The following is a 21,749-nucleotide window of genomic DNA, read 5'->3' as shown; positions in this document are numbered from 1 at the left end:
GGATCTCGCGTCTGCGAGGCCCTCCGAGACCCGCTTTCCGCCTGGTCCGCCCAGCCCTCGGGCTGCCCTCAGCGCCGCCCGTTTGCAGTTGCGGCCTCACCACAGACGGGTCTTGCTTAACCCAGACTGAGCGCGGGTTCCGAAGCCCGCGAGGATAGGAGGTCGTGGTTCTCCTCATCCGGGCCATGTCGGGCTGTCACGCTCCTGAGGGAGACTGCGGCTCGCGGCGCTGCGGCGCGCAGGTAGGGGCGGGGCCACGCTGCGGTATTAGCCCAGAGGTGAGGCGCTGGTGGCACGCGGCGGCGGGAGCGCGGAACGCAGACCCGCGGGGCCTGGGACCAGTGCGGACGCGACCACGCTCTCCGCCACTTCGGCTCCCCGGGCCGACCCGAGGCCATGGCCCCCCGCGGTCCCTGCTCCCGGAGCTGGGCTCCGACGGCGGGCACCGGGCGCCAGACACCTTAAAGGGAAAATAATGGAGGAGAGCGTCGGGTGTCTTGAGTGTGTTTTGAAACAACTTTGGGGACTTACAGGCCAGACAAGGCAACGGGAAACACTGGAGTGCAGATGGAGTAAGACTGTTTGCTCGCGAGCTTATTTTCTGCGCCCTTGGCGACCAGCCCGACGTTTGGCAGGCAGTGGGCGCACTGGAAACGGTGGCCAAATCGCGGCTGTGCTCCAGGAGCCAGCGCTTTCCCTCTCTGCCTGCCTCAGTTTAGAGTGATTAGGGATGATCGCAGAAGCTTGCTTCCTTGAGCAGGAGTCATAGGAAAATCCACCCTCGGGCTGCATCTGCTTTTTGTTCACTGGGTATACTCCCAACAGTTTTATGGAACACCTACGTGCTTAGGGATACGGCAGTGATTAAGACAAATGGCCTGGGGTCTGGAGGAAAACTAGACGGATAAATAATTGCAATACACCCTGCTTCAGAGGCAGGGAAAGAGCCTCCCTAAAATTAGCCTCCTTTTTCCCCATGTTATTCTTTTTTAGGACTGAAGGTTCCAATTAAAAAGTAATAACACGTGGGAGATTTTATTGCGAAATACTTGTCAATCTCGTATGAATAAGTAACTCCCCAGATGAGCAGAAACGACTGTGAGGATGGAATGCTGGACAGGGAAAATTGGGTGAGAAGGGGGTAAGACGTTGGATACAGGTCAGATGGCCAGGCAGGTGTGTGTGGAAAGTGAGGAAAGCAACCTGTTAGAATCGTTGCTAAGATGTTTCAATAACACATATGTTAATGCCAGTAGATAAATCTTGGTGAAATATAATCTAAATGAGCATCAGGGAGAACCTTTATCAAGGGGGATGAGAATAAACGAGAATTCTCAAACCAAACCTGGCAAGTTTAGTTCACTTCATTGCTCATAAAAAATTTGAGCCGACCTTTCAAAATGGAGAACTCTTCAGGCTTCTCTTAAAACCTTAGAACATCTGACGGCTCGGGATCTAGAGCGAGCTGATCAGTGAGTACCACCTAAATGTGCTCTCCAGGTTACCATAGCTCCATACTCAACAGATTTGGATATGCACTTCAGTAAACCACTTCCTGTAAGTCTGGTTCAGGCTGTGGGCCACCAGTTTGTAACCTGTGACATAGGACTTTTCTTAATGTAGATGTGATCTTAAACCAGTGTTCTTTGAGCAAAGCGCTGTGGTAGGTATATTGATATATCAAGAGCATGTTCCCTGCCCTCAGGGAGCTATGCGTAGCTCGGAAGTAAACCAGGAACTACTTGTATTTTTTAATTATACTTTACCTATCACAGTGTCCTGTATGTGTTCACCCTGAATAATTCTTGTTCTTTGATATTACGATAACACAAGGTTCTTCAATACCCTTCCCCCTGTTTTCCTTGACCTCATCAGATCTCCACCCTCCCCTCTCCTTCCCTGCCCAACCACTGCCCCTTTAGTCCATACTTTTTTGGGTGAAGGATTTTTCTTTCTTTACTCATACAGGTCTCTCTGTGTAGCCTCTATCATAGGATCCTCCATCCCATATTATAAATGATTGCCTTTACTTAAATGCCTTCCACTCAGAACTCCCAAGGGATAGACGATACACATTTGTTTCTCTACAACTATTACTGTGTCCTACTGCAGCTAGCTCCTGATCCCCTCATGATAGTCCCCTGAGGGGCTTCCCTTCACATTACCTTAAGTGACTATCCCAAAACCTCACCATCTCACCTCGTCCTCTCCTCTAAGCCTGTTTTGAGGAGGACTTTGCCTCCAAAATCACAAAGAAAATGAAGCTATTATGTGTGAACTTCTTCAGTTTCTTCCTGTTCCCACCTACATTATAATGTAAAGGTTAAGAACAAGACATCCACGTTATAATGTAAGGGTTAAGAATAAGACATCCAGAATCTGACCGCCTGTGCAATCTTGGTTCTGCCAGTTGCCATCCGAGTGCTCTTGGACATTAATCTTTTTAGCATAATACAGTTATTAGGAGTAAGTTAAATTGTGCATACAAAGCCTTTGGTATGTGGTATAAAATAAATATTCAGTGAATGTTAACTATTTTTGTTATTAATTATATTATTACATATTTTCCTGCATCTTCCTTCCTCCTCCTGTCTAAGGTAAATACCTCCCTGGTCTTAATTCCAGCTGCTCTGTCTCGACAAAAATTGACCTATTTTAGGCTTTGCTTTCCTATGTCATTAATCTCTCCCTCTTTCCTAATTTTACCTTTTAGCCTGTAAAGAAAACTCTGTATTAACCAGTTTCCCTATCCAGCCTTTCACAGCCACACTATCGAGAGAGTCCTTAGAATTCTCAGCCTCTAAGTTTTATTCACTACTTCATCCACTGAGATCTGACTTCTACACCCAGTCTATTGAAACAATTCTTACTTAAGGTCATGGTTGACCTAATTTACAAATACAGTCGGCCTAACGAAACCCCAGCCTAAGATGAACCCTACTGACTATCGTTTTTGTGATTGCACTGAGCCACTTTCCTGGAGAAAACTACACAACTACACGGACTGACCTCACTTCATCTTCAACGTTTCCGCCTCAGATTGGCACTTACCACTGCCCAACAACCATCCTGGGTTTCCCTAGTGCTTTACTGTCCCACTCCCTGAAATTACTAGTTTACACCTTTTCAAGGTATTTATCTTTTATCTTTTTTACCTTTTCAAGCCTCCCATACATACCCTGTCCTCACATTGTTACTCAGCTGATGACTTTGTTCATACTTGAGAAAATAGAAGACATTGGATGTGAACTTACTCACCTTCCTCCCACAAAACCCACTGCTCTGTCTAAACATGAACCCATCTTCTCATTTCTCAAGGTGGAAGAAGCCCAATCCCTCCACTCAGGATTTCCCTGCACTCTCACATCCAGAAGTTGTTTCTCCCCTCTCCCTGTCTCTCCGACCTGAATGCCTTCCCTCTTAGTGAGACTGTTCTGATCAGCATGGCTTCCAGGCCCCTTTGTGATGTGGCCCCTGCAAACTCATCTGCACTTTCCTCATCAGTACTCTGCTCTGGCCACCTGGCCTTTTTCCTATTCCTTAAACATGTCAAGCACTGTCTCATTCCACGGCCTTCACATTCGCTGTGTTCTTGGCCTGGAGTGCTTGCCATTCCCCAGCATAAAACCTTGTGTGAGAGGGGCGCCTGGGTGGCTCAGTCCGATAAACATCTGCCTGCTCAGGTCATGATCTCTGGGTCCTGGGATTGAGCCCCTCAGTGGGGGTCCGCTTCTCCCTCTGCCCATCTCCTCTGCTTCTGTTGGTGTGTGCTCTCTATCTCACAAATAAAACATTTAAGAAAAAAAAACCTTGCATGTACAAACACATTCATTACACTGGTTTTTTTCACACTTTGTAGGCTTTAGATCCTCATGTGCTCAGAGAGGCTATCCTTAACCACCTCAATCAAAGTTCATCTTTGCTATGTTTCTCTAAGTTCCTAGTTTGTTTCCTTCTTCCTATGTAAATTTCTTTAGGGCAGGGACTTTGTGAAGTGTTCATGGCTGAGTTGCCAGGAAATGCTTGGCATACTCAGACTATGCCTCATTAAGACTTAGTTCAACCATCCCCTTCCCTGTGAAGCTTTCCCAGCTCCTGCTCCCTCCCACCACTAGCTCTCCCCGCCCCCCCCACCACCAGTAGCTACCTTGGACTATCTTGTATTATGTATTGCTTTGTCTTTTCATAACTTCTTTACTGGATTGTGAGCTTCTCAAGAGTAAGGATTTTTATCTTACTCATATTCATTTCTTCAGGGCTTACAGTAAAAACTTGCTGAAAGAATGAATGAGAAGAAGGCTCTATAATACCAAAGGAGAGATACATAGAGCGAATGTTGTGGCACAGGATTAAAGGAGGGCGTGATCACTTCCTGCTGGGATGAAGAGAGAAGGAATCCCAGGTGAAGTGGGTAGGAAGTCTGGTATAAAGGCCAATAAGCAGGAGTCTGACAGCTCGAGTTGGGATAATTGAAAATCCAGCATGAGCAATAACAGTGCAAATTTAAAAAGATGCACTTGGTTAGCAAGAAAAGATGTCTTAGTTAACTGGTGCTCCATAACAAATACCCCAAAACTTAGGCTTAAAACACAAGCACGTACCGTCTCACAGAGCTGCTGAGGATTAGGAATCCAGGAGCATTTGGCTCAAGGTTCTGGCTCAGGGTTTCTCATATGGTGACCATGAAACCATCTGCTGGAACTGCTGTCCTCTTAAGGCCTGACTGCAGCTGGAGGTCTGCTTCCAAGCTTACCCGTGTAGTTGTGGGCAGGCCTCCATTCCTCACTGACTTTTGCCCATACACCTCTTCACCACATGGCCTTCGGCATAGGCCGAGTACCCTTACTACTTAGCAGCTGGCTCGCTCCCCTGGAGCAAGCGAGCCAAGAGAGAGCAACCAAGCTCAGTGTTTTATAGGCTAATGTCAGAAGTGACCTACCATCTCTTCTGCCCTGCTACTGCAGTCCCTGGTCACACAGCCCCACCCCGGTACGCGGTGAGAAGGACTGTGCACCAGGGTGTAAATACTAGAAGGCAGCGACCACCGAGAGTCATCCTGGAGGCTGACTACCACAACTAGGTTGAACACCAACTAAGAGATTTATATAAACATAAACTGAAAGAAAATATTTGAAAAGGTAAACTGGGGTAAGAAAGCAGAAGGACTTAAGTAACAGACCAAGGATGTAGCATTTGAGCTTTCTGTGGTTGGAGAGATAGGGGTTCAGTGATCAAAGTAGTGTATCCTTTTAGTACCAACAGGAGAGTGGAGGGTAAGCCAGAGAAGAAGGAGTGGAAGAAGAAATTGTAGACAAGGAGACCAAATAGGAAAAGATCACCCTATTCCTCCCCCAAGTAGGAGTTCCTGAAAGAGTTTTCACTCAATTACAGCAAAATAGAAAAATCAGGATAATGAAAAAGTGAATTTCACAAAATTAATGCATTCAATTTAAAGGACTACCTTTTATTCTGAGATGATTCTACTTTTTTTATGTTAAAAATGCCCTTTCTTTTTGGAGGAAGGTGATAATAGATGATTAAATGACATAAATGCTATAACTTGGCAACCTTATGTCAGTCCCTGAAATTTAAAAAACAAATTGCTGGCCTATCTAGGGAAGTCTGGGAATCAAGGATTCAAGTATTAACATAAGGAAACTGATACCCAGAAAGTGTCACTGACTTGCTTGAGGGCACTCAGCTAGTGGGAGGTCAAAGCTGAAGCCGGCTTCAGGTCTTCTCATTTCTTCTATTCAGTGTTCAGCTGACCTGAAGAAGTACGGTAAAGGTAAAAGGGAGAAATAGGGCTCTGAGGGGAGGTGAAGTTGCAAAGAAAACTCATACGCATAGAGAGGAGAATGAGACCGAGACTGCAAGCCCAGAGACAGAGAAAATGCTGACAACTTGGCTCTGCCCGCATCCAGTCCGTGTCTTAGGCCAGTGTCAAGAATTATAAAAGACTGAAATGAGAAAAAAAAAAAAAAAATCAGTAGGTGTCTTAGGGCTATTGTGCAGCTCTGTAAACTGTAGAATGCCGATAACAGTGCAGATGATTATTGATCAGAGAAATGTGACCTGTATTCTGGACATTGGATTTGTTGCTGCCTGGAGGATATTGTCCAGTTTTTCCTTGTTTGTAAATCAAGGATTCCTGATTATTTTATAAGGATGTGTGTTTTGCATTGTCTTTGGACATAGTTGTATCATCTTTCTGGTTCTGTCATTAGTTGATGGGTTAAATAGTATCTTTGACATGTTTATTTTATAGTTGTGGGAGAGTCCTCCAGGAAAACCTCTGTCCCAGCAGTACAAGTCTCTCTTATGCTTAAATTGAAAGAAGTGGAGAGGGGCAGGTTTAGAGTCATTGTTGGCTGGGACCACGTATCTCAGTGACAGTAGAGCTGATTTCCTTAAAACAACTGGATTGGAAAATTTTTAAAAGTATTGATTCAACAACTTTTTAGGCTTTAATATTTTTAATATACACAAAGTACTGTTAAATCTTTCTCCTTCATGGAATAGGACCTCTACTATAAGAAGCTGATTGTAATCAGCTTAGAAATGACTTTCAACATTCTTACTCTAATTGAAAACCAGACATAACAGTAACAGACAAGTAATATTACTGACATTCCAGGGAGAAGTAAATATTAACCTTTTTCCTTCTTGTCTGTTCTTACTGAAATATATGTTCTAATATTTATTTCCTTACCATTCTGAACAATTTAGATGACTGCATTTTACCCAATATATTTGTTAGTTCCCACTGCTCCATGATTATTTTCCCTGAAATTGTAATTTTGCGGGTTTGAATGGTTGAATGAAACTTTATTAACAACAGCTGCCTTATCATTGTTATTCCTGTAGCACGAAGCGGGCTAATTGCTTTAATAACGCAATACTGGAAAAGACAAAAGGAAAAGGGGAGAGACCCATAATAACAGACCATTTGCTATAATGTTTGCAACTTGCTATGCAAATTGATGGTTTTAAGGATTGGAGACTGCAGGAGTCTTCTCATTAGCTGTACTTTAATATATAATTAAAATATCATTTGTATCACCAAAAAAGGAAATAGTAAATTATATAGGGCATGGATAATTCTGGCTAGATTTTGTAAGGACAGATATAAGGAAAGGCAACACAGTGTTCTTATTATTTTTAATTCAAGAATTTTTAACACGTTAGAATAGGAAAGAAAGTAAAACTTTCAGTTATAAAATAAATAAGTCACAGGGATGAAAAGTACAACATATGGAATACAGTCAATAATACTGTGATAACATTATATGGTAACAATGGCAACTATATTTATTGTGGTAAGCATTGGGTAATATATAGAACTGTCAAATACAGTATATTGTACACCTGAACTAACATAACACTGAAAAAAAAATGGGAGGGAAGCTAACCCTCTGTCACATATTGTCCTGGTGGATGCTTTATCTTCATTATTTTCTCTCTTTAAAAAAAAAACTTTTTCATCCCATACCTATAATCCTGTAGCACTATATCTCCTTTTAATCCTCAGAATGTTTTCATTTTATGGATTAAAGTGAAATCCAAAGTCACATAAGCAGTAAATGCTATAATGTCAGTTTCACTTTATGTCCATTAACTCCTAAGCCTATGCTAACTCAGAACTTCAAAAATTTTTAACATTCCCATGTTCTTAATTTTATATTTTGAAGTCTACTCCATCAAATTATCATTTATACCAAAATAAAGTGTATGTGTAAAATATTAACAGTGAATTTTGGAAAACACCATAATTTCCAAAAGCCAGTTAAATAGCTGAAAATTTGGTCTGTTCAGTAATTCTCTTTGGACTCAAAGATGTTTTTCCCCTTTACTCACTGCCAATATTTAGCTAGGCAAGCTTCCTTGCTGTGCTTTTATGCACAAGCACTATGTCTTGTTCACCCTTACCTGGAGGGTGTAGCTCCATGTCTGGTCACAAGCCTATGGAGGGATTTTCTATCAGGTACCCCATTCTGAGGCCATCCTAGGTTTTATCTCACGTTTCTAGTGGATTATAGAGCTATCAAAATTGAAGCTTAAGCTCACCAGAGTTCTGCAAATACCTTCAGGGAAATTATGACTTCAGAGCTTCCCTCCCAGGTAGACTCACCCTGGTTTCTTTTATGGCTACTGTGAAACCTTACTTTCTTGCTAGCTTAGCAATTTGAAATGCTTTAAAAAGGGGCGCCTGGGTGGCTCAGTGGGTTAAGCAAGCCTCTGCTTTTGGCTTACGTCATAATCTCAGGGTCCTGAGATCAAGCGCTGTATCAGGCTCTCTGCCCAGGGGGGAGCCTACACCCCCTTCTCTCTCTGCCTGCCTCTCTGCCTACTTGTGATCTCTCTCTCTGCCAAATAAATAAATAAAATCTTTAAAAAAAAAAAAGAAAGAAATGCTTTTAAAAAAACTTACCTAGCATTTTTAGTTGTTTTCAAGTTAAGGGTTGTATTTCATACTGCCAAAAGTAGAATTCATTGTATTTCTTTATTATTTTCATTTTCTTTAATTTTATTTTTTAAAAATGGGGGAAACATTGATTTTTTTTCCTAAAAAAGTAATCATTAGACTTAATAAAAATAAGCTCTTATTTTAACTAGACTTATTGTGCTCATCATTTCACAATGTATACGAATATCTACTCTTTATGTTATCCACTATTATAATGCCAAATGTCAATTCTACTTCAATAAAAATACATAAAGCTTGAAATTTATCCCAACCTGCATACATTTGTTCCCAGACACACATACCTTCATCAGAATGGGCCCAGAAAGTGTTTATGGTGATTGCTTCTTAGTGAGTCCTTTCCATGTTATTTTCTTGACTTTATAATCCATAGTGAGTAGATATTGCTTTTGTAATAAGAGAAAACAGTGTAATCACTGGAAAAAAGATTTTAGAAAAAAAAATAAAATTGAACCAACACAATATGAACACATAACTGTCATATGTATATCATGACTTAATTGAGTAAGATGTTTTGTGTAAAAAAAATTCGCTGGACAGACAGAAGCATGTTCCTCTCAGCACTAGATTCTGTCTTATTTCAGCCATTATAGTAGACACTTACATATACTGGGCATCTCCCCACCTTGTTATTGCAGCTTGTCCCATGGTGTTGTACTAAATGCTCCTATTCTGAATAATTCCACATTGCCAAATAACAGTAGGAGATCCACCTTCTAAGCATTAAAAACAAAGCATGTCTTCTAATAGTTTTCCTCCCTCGTGGTACCTTTTCTATGGTAGATTTTCTTAAACTTCCTTCAGTCTTTTTTTTTTTTAAGATTTTATTTATCTATTTGAGAGAGAGAGCACAAGTGGGGATGGGGGAGGGGCAGAGGGAGAGGGAGAAGCAGACTCCCTGCTGAGCAGTTGGGGGGATCCCACCCCACCCCTGCCTACCACAGGGGACTCCAGCAATCCCAGGACCCTGGGATCATGACCTGAGCCGAAGGCAGATGCTAAACTGAGCCCCCCAAGCACCCCCTTATATAGGCTTCTTAACAGAGTTGTCAGCTAGAAAAGTCACTTGATAATATAATGTCTCTTGGAAAAATCATTATCTTCTTTTTAAGGACAAGGAACATCCAAGATACCTGATTCCAGAGCTTTGCAAACAGTTTTACCATTTGGGTTGGGTCACTGGGACTGGAGGAGGAATTAGCTTGAAACACGGGTAAGTTTGGGGCTGATTTCACTTCTGGGAATTATCCGTTTAAGTCATCCAGTGAAAAGCCTAATAAGTGTTATGTCAAAAGAACACCTGGTGCCAGTTTTTTGTGATACTAGAAATATTTAGTTTCTAAATGAAGAAATGAATATTTGCATAACTGAATAGTAAGTGTGCAGAAGTTGTAGACACAAAAAATACCTAAGGATTTAAGAACCACAATTTCTAATCAGAATAATTTGGTCCTCAGTGTTTGGAGTACCAAAGTTAAATAACATGCTGCAAATATGTTTATATGGCTAGAATTAGAAAAGGTCCCGGACCTCTAAGTGAACAGGATTTGTTTTAAAGGTTCAGATACATATTTTAAAAGTCACTTAAATACAGATGACAAGCCATCAAAAATACTAAAAAATACATTTTATTAAGTCAAAAGACGGGCAATATGCCTTTCTAAATGCATCATATGTCATCATCAATGGACAGCACCTGCTGATCTTTGTTGCTCAGAGGACAAAACGCGAGGCACTGGCTGAAACAGAAGGAATGAATAGTATTTCATTGTTCATGAGATTTATTCAGCATCTTTCCTCCAAGAAGATGAAGTGGTACATAACCTACTAACGATGAAAATGCAGGTTGTGGAATCTCGTTCTTTCCAGTGTTTTAGAAGAGGATGAATTTTTTTCTCCTGAAATGTTTTAGGAATAGTATTGTCTGGAGGCTGAATGTTAAACTAAGTAACTTGATTTATTTCTTTATCCTAATTCACTTTCTTTAGCAAAATTAAGTTACTATAACACTTGTATAATCTCGAATATATATAGTAACACCCCCTAGGAGGCTGCATTTCCTAGAAAGGAAAGGAATGTAAAACTTAATTAGAACATCTAGAACAAAAGGGGTTTTTCGGCATACTACAAGATGATGCCAGTGAAATTTCACCTGTTTCAAATTGTCAAGTTACTCATAGAATATTAATTGAACTATGGGGCCTTAACTGTCACAGTTACGTGTGTAGGGATATGCTCTGTCTGGAAGGGTCCTGTTCCTCATGGGACATTGCACGTCCTCTGTGCCTCCCCTCTTAACATCACCCCGTGCTCCTGTCAGTTCAGCACTTTGCAGGTTTTCAGGTGATTTTGCCAGAACCTCCCAAGTTGACCTGTTCAGAGCAAAGCCCTATGATAACAACGTTTGTCATTATTGTTTTCATTTATCCACTCATTTCATGGAGTTCTCAGTAATTTGGTTTCTCAGCTGTATTTATGATAAATTATACTCTAAACATTGCCTTTAGTTAACTGCTTTTTATTCACATATGCAGAAAGTTTATGCGTGTACAAAATAGAGCTTTCTACCCAGCTCAGTTACAATAACTGTTTTCTAAGTGGCTTTTTTAAAGAAACAGCCACATTTTTTTTAATCATAAAGACATAAAAGACTGTGTTCTTTCTAGAAGAATTTTGTTAACCCATGCACTGAAATTGTGGGTGGTCACTCTAAAACACTCACTGTCACCTTTTAAAATTAAATGGTTTTTATAGCACTACAATCAATTAATGGGGACATTGCATCATAAGCATAAAATGCTTTGCCCTTAGTTAGATTCTTAATAGGTGAGGAGCTCCTCCTGGAGGTCACAGGTGGAAGCAGCCACAATTATATGGCATTGTTTGGAATCTCACTAAATTTGTGCTTTACAAAGTAAGATGGATAATTTGTATTAAACGTCCAGTTTTTTCCTTACTATTTAAATGACTTCGTAAGTCCCCATCATTAACTTTGTCCACTATGTTATACCCATGCTGTTAGTAAAACTTCACTTTTCTTTGCCCGAAGCTTAAAGCAAATAAATTTGGAATGAAGGATAAACCCAATAAATAGATTGTGTTTGGGAACATAAAATTATTTACTGATTCCAAGGTTTGGCCGATGTGATCCTAGATTATGCTACTTGTGTGTAATCTGTGTAATCCCAAAAGATGTATATAAAAGACAGCTTAAGATCCGTACGAGTGTCAAATCCGAAGGAGGAAATGGAAGACCAAGAAAATGGCAGTAATCATAAGCAATTCCAGGATACTCAGCAGCCACTGTGTTTAGGTTGGGTCACTGTCATTCGCATTTAACATTTCCTGTTTTCATGTTATGATGCCGTCATGTGTCAGAGACACTAATCCTGTGGCATGTTATTAGAATTAAAATTAATCAACTCATACTGTAGACAAGATAACTGAGGTTTAAGATTTATTTATTTTTTTAAAATAACTAGACAGTAAATAAAAATAGAAGCAACTGAAAACAAATGTATTGGGAACTCTTGAATTTTGTCCCCTTCCTTACTAAACAGTGAAAGAGCAGGGAGTATGAAGAAATAAATCCCAAAATTTAATGCCTTCAAATTCCAAAATGCTTTTTGTTTGCAGCTTACAGCACCAAGTAAAGACTTCACTTTTAGTCTTTGGCATATTTCCCTCCTAAAATAAAGGCTCTATCATCTTCCTATTTTGATCCAGATAGCTCCTTCTTTATAGGTGTAAGTATGTTTTTTCCACAACCTATTTAGCTAATCTTTTAATTACCTGAAGTTGATCAGTCTAAACTGATTTGTTTTCAGAAAGGCAGCAGTAAAAACAGATTCAGATTTTCAAATCATTTGAATAACAGAATACCCTGGGTTTCCCCACTTTGTAGGTGGATTTTATTTACCAGCAGGCTGTTTTGAACTTTATTTGAGTCTCTTCCCAGCATAAATTTCTCCTCACACAAGAAGACTTACTCTACAAATCCACTGGCTTCGTGCCACACATGATTCTAGAATTGCTTCCATGTTACCCAAGGACAAAAGATTTGGATCCCTGTTATTTGCAAAGGGCCCTTTTTCAACAATATGACCCCTACCAATTCCACTGATTCTAGAGGAATGCCACTCCATGTTTTCTTATGGAACAAAGCCTTAAATTGAGCTGTGTCGTGAAAACAAATGATTGAGATAGCTTGCTGTGCTTTGGATTTCTCTCCCATTTTCAGGCATTTATTTTGTAGACCTTAGATTATTTAAGTGGACCCTTAAAGGAACTTTCATTTCTGTCAGTTACAAGTCTATAGGTTTATTAAAAACCCCAGCTGGATTGATAGCTTGATTCAATAGAGACCATCATCCTCATTTTCACTAGGACAGTTAATATTCAGTGTCCCTCTATCCATGGCTCAGTGGCAGAAGCTGGAGTGGGCAGGTGCTGGGATTTCTTTCATTTGCATGTACATAGCAGCTCTTTAATACCCTCTGGCAAGAGCTGAAACTGACAAAGGAGCCAAAGGACCTTGTTGAGAGCAGAGAGAATTTAGCGAAGGTTTTGAAATTGATTTCCAAATCAAATTTGAGAGTACTTTCTGTTAAGTGGAATATATAGCATCTCCCTTAGGACCACAACATTCTGTAACAGGAAGATCTCAAGATGTAAGCATGCCTTTTATATTTTTAACTTTCTGCTGTTGTTTTAGCTTTATTACCAAATATTTTCACAAGAAAGATGTGCTTTTCAAATAGGAAGTGTGTGTTCCACCCAGAAAGTAGACCTGTTAATGCTGTAATTTAACAAGCTGTCCAGCAGGGGTCCCCGAACTTCATGTTTTATAAGAAGAGCTTTTGAAGCAATAAAATTAAACTTGATCCCTTGTAAGACAGAGATCTACTCCTCATGAGTATATTTTCTTCTGAATGGACTTTATAATAAGTACTGAATGTGTAATAAGATAAACTGCTTACTCACGCTTAAAGATGCTAAAGACTTGTGTTTTTAGAATTGTATTTCCCCTAACCAGATAGTTCTGATGACCATTGATTTTGCACTGTAAAAAGAAATATATGTGAAAAACTATATCTATTATAATAATATATATAATATATATGTTATATATGAAAACTATCAACATTTTGCTGCATCACCAGCATTATAAAGGCATTACAGTAATTTGATATTCTTTCTGTACAGCATATGCCATTAATTAAATCAAGCAGCTTTCTGTGTGACTTGATTTATAAAGAATATTGATGATTGGACTGCAAGAATACACTTGTCTTTGGTCAAAAGCAGAACAGTAGAGTTAAATAAATGCCAATTTCTATATTTTGTGTTACCAGCAATGAAATCTACATTGCTCCTTCAGGAGTGCAAAAGGAACGGATTCAGGTATGTTAAAGGGATCCTTCTTAACACCAAATGACATGTCTTGTCTACTCGACTATTGTTTTGTGAAATGGAATTAATTTCAAAAGAAGTTTTGAAGGGGGTAATATTGTTATAGTTTAAATAATCAATAAACATTTGTTAAGTGACTATTAACAATTTTTTAAGGTGCTTCATCTCCATGCAACTAATATGTTTTGAATTCTCATTCAACCTCTAGAGGGCACAAGTGAATAGGGCAATCTTTACAAAGCGATTCTAATTTTGCAGCATTATACCACCATCTTTATCAGGCTAGTAGGGGAATCACACTGATAGTCTCAAATGGACCAAACTGGCTCATATTTAGCAATAGCCAGGCTATTCCAATCTAAAGTTATAAAACTTTATTTCAAATCTTTGAGAAGTCTCATTCCATATTCATGCTTAGAAGACTCAAAATCTAGTTAGAACAAACATATAGCACTTAACGTCTAGCTAAGGCATAATGCTTCATTAATAAAACATTTAGACTATAGTTTGTAATAAACTCTGGCAAATGAAAGCCACAAGTCGGAAGTATGCCTGCCCTACTAGGAAAAATCCATGCATCTGCTTAGCTGCTTGAACTTTAAAATAATATGCTTTATTGAGGTGAACATGGTTGTGATTACCAGGGAAGTTTCTCAAGAGATTAGAAATTCTACTCTAGATTTTTCCTCGTGTCATGAAATATAAAAAAAGAACTGTAGCACCCATCTCAGAATGATGACTTCTTTGTATAGCTTCCCTGAAATATAGTTGTGAAATTGCAGGGAAAATCTAAGAAGCTACGTTAATGAAAACAGCAATATCATTACAAACATATGAAATTTTCCACATCAATTGTTTCTTCAAATTCTAAAGGAAGAATTTTAGCTCTTGAGAATAGTTCATCAGTAGAAACATTTTTTTATTTCTCAAAATGGCTAAAACATTTTCAAAGAGAAACTGTATATGGATATTTAAAATATGAGTTAAGTATGCTCACATATATAAGCACACACAAGAAAAGGGACACTTCTAACGGATACCATATAAGCCTTTTTTTTTTTCCCCTACTCTATAAACAGCCTGAAGATATGTTTGTTTGTGACATCAATGAACAGGACATAAGTGGACCTCAGCCATGTAAGAATCTTAAAAAAAGCCAGTGTACTCCTCTTTTCATGAATGCTTACACAATGAGAGGTAGGCAGAAAATGGTACCATTTTGACTATGACCTCCATGATTATTACAGCTGTACTTCAGACCATCTAAAGCTATTTCTTGAGCCATATGTAAAGTATTGAGCATTGTCCCAAGGTAGATTAAAGTTAAATGCCTTTTGCTTTCCAGCTTGTCTGTTACTATTTCTCTCTTCCTCCTTCCCTTCCTATCTTTCTGTCTGCTGCCAACTTATGATTCCATGCCAAGAAAAACAAGTTCAAAATCACATATAAATAAGTATATGTGTTGTATATATACATATATAGATATTTCTCTAAAAGGTAACATTTTGTTTTCACTGGGTATGTGACTTTTTTCTTTCTCCTCCAGGAGCAGGTGCAGTGATTCATACCCACTCAAAAGCTGCTGTCATGGTCACCCTTCTCTTTCCAGGACAAGAGTTTAAAATTACCCATCAAGAGATGATCAAAGGAATAAGGAAATGTACTTCGGGAGGGTATTACAGGTATTTTTTTTTCTATTTTTGCTTAAATAATTTGAAAAGTATTTTTCTTTCTTCTGATAAAGAGGGCTGCTGATCTTTTTATGCCTTTAATGAGATATTGTGGGATCTATGTTAAATAATAGCCCACTTACTATTATACTATTACACAGATCTGTTCTCAGTGACACAAATCAGACACTTTTCCTCCTCCTTCCCTACTCCTGCCCCAACCTTGGTAAATTATTAGCAACATGAATCATGAAACATTTGTCAGAATAAAGTGAAAAACCTTTGGCTGAGCTTTCTGTAGAGATGGAAAGATTATGTTCCATATGAAGTCACCCAGAGAGCAAGATCCCCTTACTTTCACTTGGTCTCCAGGAAGCTTCAGCCCTACTGAAGTTTCTACTTCATCCTGATTTAATTAGGAATTTCCAGAACATTTTAGTATTTATAAACATTGTGCAATTATTTCAATTAAGTAGATCTCTGTATTCTTATAATTTTTCAGAATGGAAAGAGGCATAGATGGTTTAATAGAACCTTCTAGATAAAATCAAATCCACCAGCCCACAAAAATGTAATAATTATTTGCCAATCTAGAATACAGGGACAGGAAGAAACGTGTTCTCAGTGCTCAGGTACAAGCTAAGCATTTCTTTTGAATGTATTGGCATTCTATTTCTGAGCTTATTAATTTGCTAAAGGGCCTGATTCTACCTTATCTTGCTTAGAGGAAATGGGTGCCAGTTTTTCTAAAGTGTTCTGATGGCAATATCTTATTGTTACTCCACGTTGTAGAATGTACAAGTTTAAACTAGTGTGCCAAGAACTTACTATGATTTGATTTTAGTTAATATTTATTGTATGCCTATAGCATTCCTTGGCACTGTGAAAAACCTATTTACAAAAGTTAAAGTTTAAATTATGGAAGTGTACATACTAAAGAAAGTATAGCTCCACATTGCCTTTTCCATTCTGGGTCTTGAAAGAGAAGCAATATGTGTGCTTTTAATTTCCTCAGCATTTGATTGCTTTGGTGAAGAAATAAAAGTAGGTCAGAAGAAGGTATAACAGGGTGCATAGAGGAACACCACAGTAGAATTCCACAGCCTTTGGAATTCTTTGGGGAAAAGAATGTCATGAATGAAAAGATACCATTTCTTATACACCATAACATAGACATTTCATATATTATTTTAAATGTTTTGGAACTTGAAGTATACAAACTTTTTTGAAATGTCCTTTGCAATTCTCTTTGAGCCTGGAAACCAGAAACAGGCTCATTATCACCACTCAGGGGGCAGAGATACGTCTTTTTTTTTTTTTTTTTTTTAAATTCCATCTTGAAAAACAAAAACTTTCAAATACATACCTAATTCTCCTCAGGGGAGGTTCCCACATGTAAGTGTAATTGTCCTCTCTCCTGGCAACAACACGCCTGTGGTAGAGTGAAAAGAACACTGTTTAATGATCAAAGGACCGTCCTGGCTCTGTTCCTCATTTACCTCAGAAGAATTAGTTTTCTCTCTGTAAAGTGGGTGATTCGGATTGAATTTCAGGTCTTATTGCGCTGTAATATTATTTTACCCCCGAAAAGATGTCTGACTATTCAGTATAGGTTCAAGGAAGATATATGTTTGTGATTCTCTTGGCCAAAATTAGGAAATGTTTGGGATTAGCAATTCATTCCTTCTATATTTAAGAATATTCTTTAATTGGGGCGCCTTAGCATCTCAGTCAGTTGGGCAACTGCCTTCAGCTCAGGTCATGATCCGGGAGTCCCAGGATCGAGTCCGGCATCAGGCTCTCTGCTCAGCAGAGAGCCTGCTTCCCCCTCTCTCTCTCTCTGCCTGCCTCTCTGCCTGCTTGTGATCTCTGTCTGTCAAATAAATAAATAAAATTAAAAAAAAAAAAGAATATTCTTTGATTACTTCTATTTTACCTAAATGAAATAGTAAACATCTCCTTACATGACAGCTACTTAACCTATTCCTGTCCTAAAGTTTCAGGTTGTGGTAAAACTATACCTAGAACTTCTTTGTTGTTTAGTTTGGCCATTACAGAGGTAGTGAAAAAGCAGATGTTATATTAACAAGGCAAGAGAAATTCATGTAAAAGGGAAAACATGTCCAAATTTGACTGGGTATAAACAACCTCAGAAATAGACTTAATTTTACCAGTAACTAAGTTATTCCCTTAAAATATTATCTTACACAAACAGAAAGGAAACACATGTGCCAATTTTATCACATGGATTTCCTGAAAACAAGGTGGAAGCTAAAAAAGTTCTAATGCCACAGACTTGAGACTGTTCTGAAAATATTATCACATCATATACAGAGTTATTTCCAGAAGATTCTAGCTATCCCAGTGCCACAAACCACACCTGTATTTATTTGCCTGAAATACTTTGGGGTCTTGCAGAGATAAAAGGAATGGATTTTGTATCTTTGGAAAATTCATACTTAATAAGCAGTTAAATTGTTAATCCTTTCTATGCTTCTGGTTATCCGATCTATCATGTCTCATCACCTGTTGAAAATATTATGGTTGTCTCTGCTTCAAGGAAATACATGTATGATCTTGATCATTTCTTTGTTAGGTTTTGGTATCCTGTACAAATTTCTGCCACTTATACTTAGAATAATACCTGCCAAACTCCCAAGGCGTCGTTTGATACAGCTGTTTATGCAAGATATACAGAATAACGTGCAACATCTTGTCTGTAATTTGGAGTGGCTTTCAGATATAAAGAGAATGTCTAACTGCTTACTTGAAAAAAAAAAATTATAAACTTAACATATGAATACCTTTATTTGTTTTAATGGGGAAAAAATGGCTTGTTTTGTCCTGTAGGTATGATGATATGTTAGTGGTACCCATTATTGAGAATACACCTGAGGAGAAAGACCTCAAAGAACGAATGGCTCGTGCAATAAATGAATACCCCGACTCCTGCGCAGTCCTGGTCAGGCGTCATGGCGTGTATGTCTGGGGAGAAAGCTGGGAGAAGGCCAAAACCATGTAAGTATCAATCATAGGACATTTGGGACAAGTCGCCACACTTGAAATGTGAAAGGGAATGAAGTATGTTTTGTGATCTGAAAGGAAGTGGATGATTGGTCAGATTGGTTTAAATTTAAGTAGCTTACTATTTCTAGGTATTTGATTTGTATTATGTATTCACTTATTAAGAAATATTTATTGGACAAGCTATTTGGCAAGGCGCCATCATGCACTTGACAAAGAAGAAGGAAACAGAGATCTCATTCTCCCAAGTTTAAGGCTAGAAGGAAGAATAAAGCTAACCCAAGTTATATAATGATTTGCTACACCTTTTTTCAAAAAGTGACACATGGTAAAAACAACAACAACTTAAATTTATTTAAGTAGTATATTTTAAACTCCCTTTATGTCCTGGGAAGCATGTAATATGATTGCATGATTCAGTAGGATTCCTTTCCATGTTTTAATAATGCTGGGGACAAAATGAGAAAAATTTGACCTGGAATTGAGGGGAAAAAAATGCACGAGAAACAAGGTTGGCTTTAGGGAGAGGAGAAATGTGACTGGTAGGATTGGAGAACTCTGTTTCACTGAGACCTTCAGTTCTTTGCTTTTTCTTTTATAGGTGTGAGTGTTACGACTATTTGTTTGATATTGCCGTATCGATGAAGAGAGTCGGCCTGGATCCTACACAGCTTCCAGTTGGAGAAAATGGAATTGTATAAGCCAAATGAAAGTTTAACGATATACACAAAGTTTATCTTAATTATGACTCAAATGAAACTTGACTATTCTTTTTAATGAATTAAACATTTCTGTGATACTGTTAATTTGTCACTAAATACAAGATGGCCACCCTGAATCTCTTCTGACATTGGATGATATTTGCTTATATTTTTGTAATTTTAAATGACACTGCAGTGGAATAAAAATTATTTCATAATGAATTTTTTTATGTTTACTTTAAAATCCTTAACAGCAAAATATTCCCCTCTCAATTACTTCCTTTCTTACATATACTCCCAGAGAATTCCTCTTGTTCTTTAAAGTTACTGATAACATAGACATCATGAGAAAATTTCCATTCATTATGAAATGAGCATTTTTCTTATTTTAGTATTGGTATCGTAACATTGATGTGAAGAGTTAAAATCAAACGCATCTCTCAATATTGATGTCAAAGCAATTTATAGATTTCCCCTCTATGCTGTATTGCTTACCTGTGATAAAAGGCACTCATTTTATATTGGAACCGACTGTGAGGTTCCCATTAACTCCCACTCTCCTAGCCAAACAAAGCCCAACCAAACCAGTGATATAATCAGAAAGTGCTTTCTTTAGGGCAGCCAAAAGCAACATCAGCTTGATCATAAAGGTTTCACTTGGTTAAGGCTCTTTTCAGTTGGGGGAGAAAAATAAGTAACGCACCATCTCCACAGTCTGAACCTCATGCACCCCCTCTCAGTTTCCTGTCCTCTACCCTTTGAGTTCATTTACCCCAGTTCTTTCACTCCAGCCCTTGTATCTGTCCAGACCCCATTCCTATCCTTGCCCCCTCCCTTATGACGCTTAGGTGGCACTTCATGGCAAACATCCTAACTGTGCTCCCTCCATCACGCTCACCTGGACAGCCCTCAGTCCTTGTGAAGCCACTTACTTGGCACCTGCACCCACACATCAAGGTCTGATGGGGGAAAATTTCACAACTCTGTTGACTGATCTCATTTCAGAGTTAGAACCACAAATCTCAGGTGGGCACTCGATCCTGCCAAACAAACTTCCTATAATTCCTTAGTAAATTCATTTTCCCAACCTCGTGACTGTTTCTCCTCACCCTTGTCTTTCCTCAGATCTCCACCATTTCCCCCCACCCCGCTGCACCAGATGACAACCTCTCATACTTGAAGAGAGAAAATAGATTCATTGCAAAGAGAACTAACCTTACAGCTGTTTCTACCAATCTTCCTACCTACAGCCTTCTTTGCCACCTTCCTTGTACAGAGTTGGTTCTAAGGCCAATTCTCCCACTTCTCCCTTGAATCCAATGCCCTCTGACCTTCTCAAGGACTTTGCTTCTACAAGGATGCCCACATGCCAGTTTTCTCTTGTATTGGCATTTTTTCACCCTGTTAACTGGATCTCTTCTATTGGTATAAAAACCTACTAAAATATCATCTATCTTAAAACACACACACACACACACACACACACACACAACTTTGCCTTCAACCTTCAGCTCTTTTCAGCACCTTCAGAGCAAACATTTCTTAAAGAGTTGTCCATTTTTCTGTCAGCTGTTCTCTCACTTCTTCTTGACCCACTCCTTCCAATCGGGCCACACCACTCCACCGAAACAGATTTACCAAGAGTAACAACCCCCCAGCCTCCTTGAATGCTTCTTTTACTTCTTTGCTTAGAATGAAACTTGTCTCTCCCAAAGACACAGTTTCCCCTGAGGCTAGCCTCTCAACTGATGGTAGTTTTCACTTCCTGTACCCTCAGGCATGGGGTGAGTGAATTCCTTGAACATTAAAAGTCTTTCCCCTTCTCATTCCATTGTATTCAGCAAACCTTTGGTCACAGCTAATTCCAGCTCTTCTGACTCCACACCCACACCTGTGTGCCTTAAGGTGGCTGAAGAAAAACTCATAACCACGTTGAGGTCACAAGGTTGAGTGGGATTTTAATGCTGCCTGCGAATTTTACTTCACTACCTCATCCATTCATTCCCTCACTCTCTTGACAAGTGTCTCTGCAAACTTCAAACTCCTCCTCCCTGCATATGCACTCTTGGCTGACCCTGAGTGCTATTTCACTGAAAAAATAGAAGCCATCAGGAAAGAGCGTAGCATAATGTATAAAGTTATTGAATGGCTGTGTTGTACACCTGAAACTAATGCAACATTTTGTGTCAATTATACTTCAATTAGAAAAATAATAATTAAACAAAAGAGCTTGCATGGGCTTGTACGTCTCTGCTGGGATTCTGATGATGAACTGTCCATGCTTCCCACTAAGGCTAGCCTCTTCACGTAAAGAAATCTCCACCCCCTTCTCATGTAAGGACAATATCCGTGGCAGAATTTCCAATTTCCTTTAGTCCTCCCCAACGCAGTTAATGGTAACGGTCTTCCCAGTTGCTCAAGTTCATAATCTTGCTATCATGTTTGGTGGTTTCTTCA

The 21,749-nt window shown here is 39.0% G+C and overlaps 2 protein-coding genes across 4 annotated transcripts in view; one reads left to right on the top strand and one right to left on the bottom strand.

Moving 5' to 3' along the window:
• PDHX (pyruvate dehydrogenase complex component X) overlaps positions 1 to 119 on the bottom strand; it is a 67,375-nt gene extending 67,256 nt beyond the window's left edge. The window contains exon 1 of the mRNA XM_032841046.1: positions 101 to 119. The gene's annotated coding sequence lies outside the window, so the exon portion shown is untranslated. The remainder of the gene's footprint in view (positions 1 to 100) is intronic.
• Positions 9 to 19,514, top strand: APIP (APAF1 interacting protein). Of its 3 annotated transcripts, none has more exons than XM_032841047.1 (7): positions 9 to 242; positions 9,598 to 9,698; positions 13,840 to 13,888; positions 14,977 to 15,094; positions 15,444 to 15,579; positions 18,418 to 18,585; positions 19,193 to 19,514. In XM_032841047.1, the coding sequence occupies exons 1-7, from the start codon at positions 186 to 188 to the stop codon at positions 19,290 to 19,292; spliced, it is 729 nt and encodes a 242-aa protein (XP_032696938.1). In that variant the 5' UTR covers positions 9 to 185; the 3' UTR covers positions 19,293 to 19,514. The 3 variants fall into 3 exon arrangements, with proteins under 3 accessions (XP_032696938.1, XP_032696939.1, XP_032696940.1); XM_032841048.1 differs by lacking the exon at positions 9 to 242 and adding an exon at positions 1,037 to 1,130; XM_032841049.1 differs by lacking the exon at positions 9 to 242 and having other exon boundaries at positions 9,596 to 9,698; positions 13,691 to 13,888.
• Positions 19,515 to 21,749: the final 2,235 nt, after the last annotated feature.

The sequence above is a fragment of the Lontra canadensis genome, unplaced genomic scaffold, assembly GCF_010015895.1.
Source record: "Lontra canadensis isolate GAN:19392208 unplaced genomic scaffold, GSC_riverotter_1.0 scaffold118, whole genome shotgun sequence".
Taxonomy (NCBI): domain Eukaryota; kingdom Metazoa; phylum Chordata; class Mammalia; order Carnivora; family Mustelidae; genus Lontra; species Lontra canadensis.
Note: the sequence above shows the minus strand (reverse complement) of the source record. Positions and strands in the feature narration are given on the sequence as shown.

Bases quoted from the DNA above. Each gene is read 5' to 3' on its own strand.
- APIP (XM_032841047.1), top strand. From the start codon at position 186: ATGTCGGGCTGTCACGCTCCTGAGGGAGACTGCGGCTCGCGGCGCTGC. The intron at 243-9,597 runs GTAGGGGCGGGG...CTTCTTTTTAAG, and splicing joins CGCGGCGCTGCGGCGCGCAG to GACAAGGAACATCCAAGATA. The intron at 18,586-19,192 runs GTAAGTATCAAT...TTTCTTTTATAG, and splicing joins TGGGAGAAGGCCAAAACCAT to GTGTGAGTGTTACGACTATT.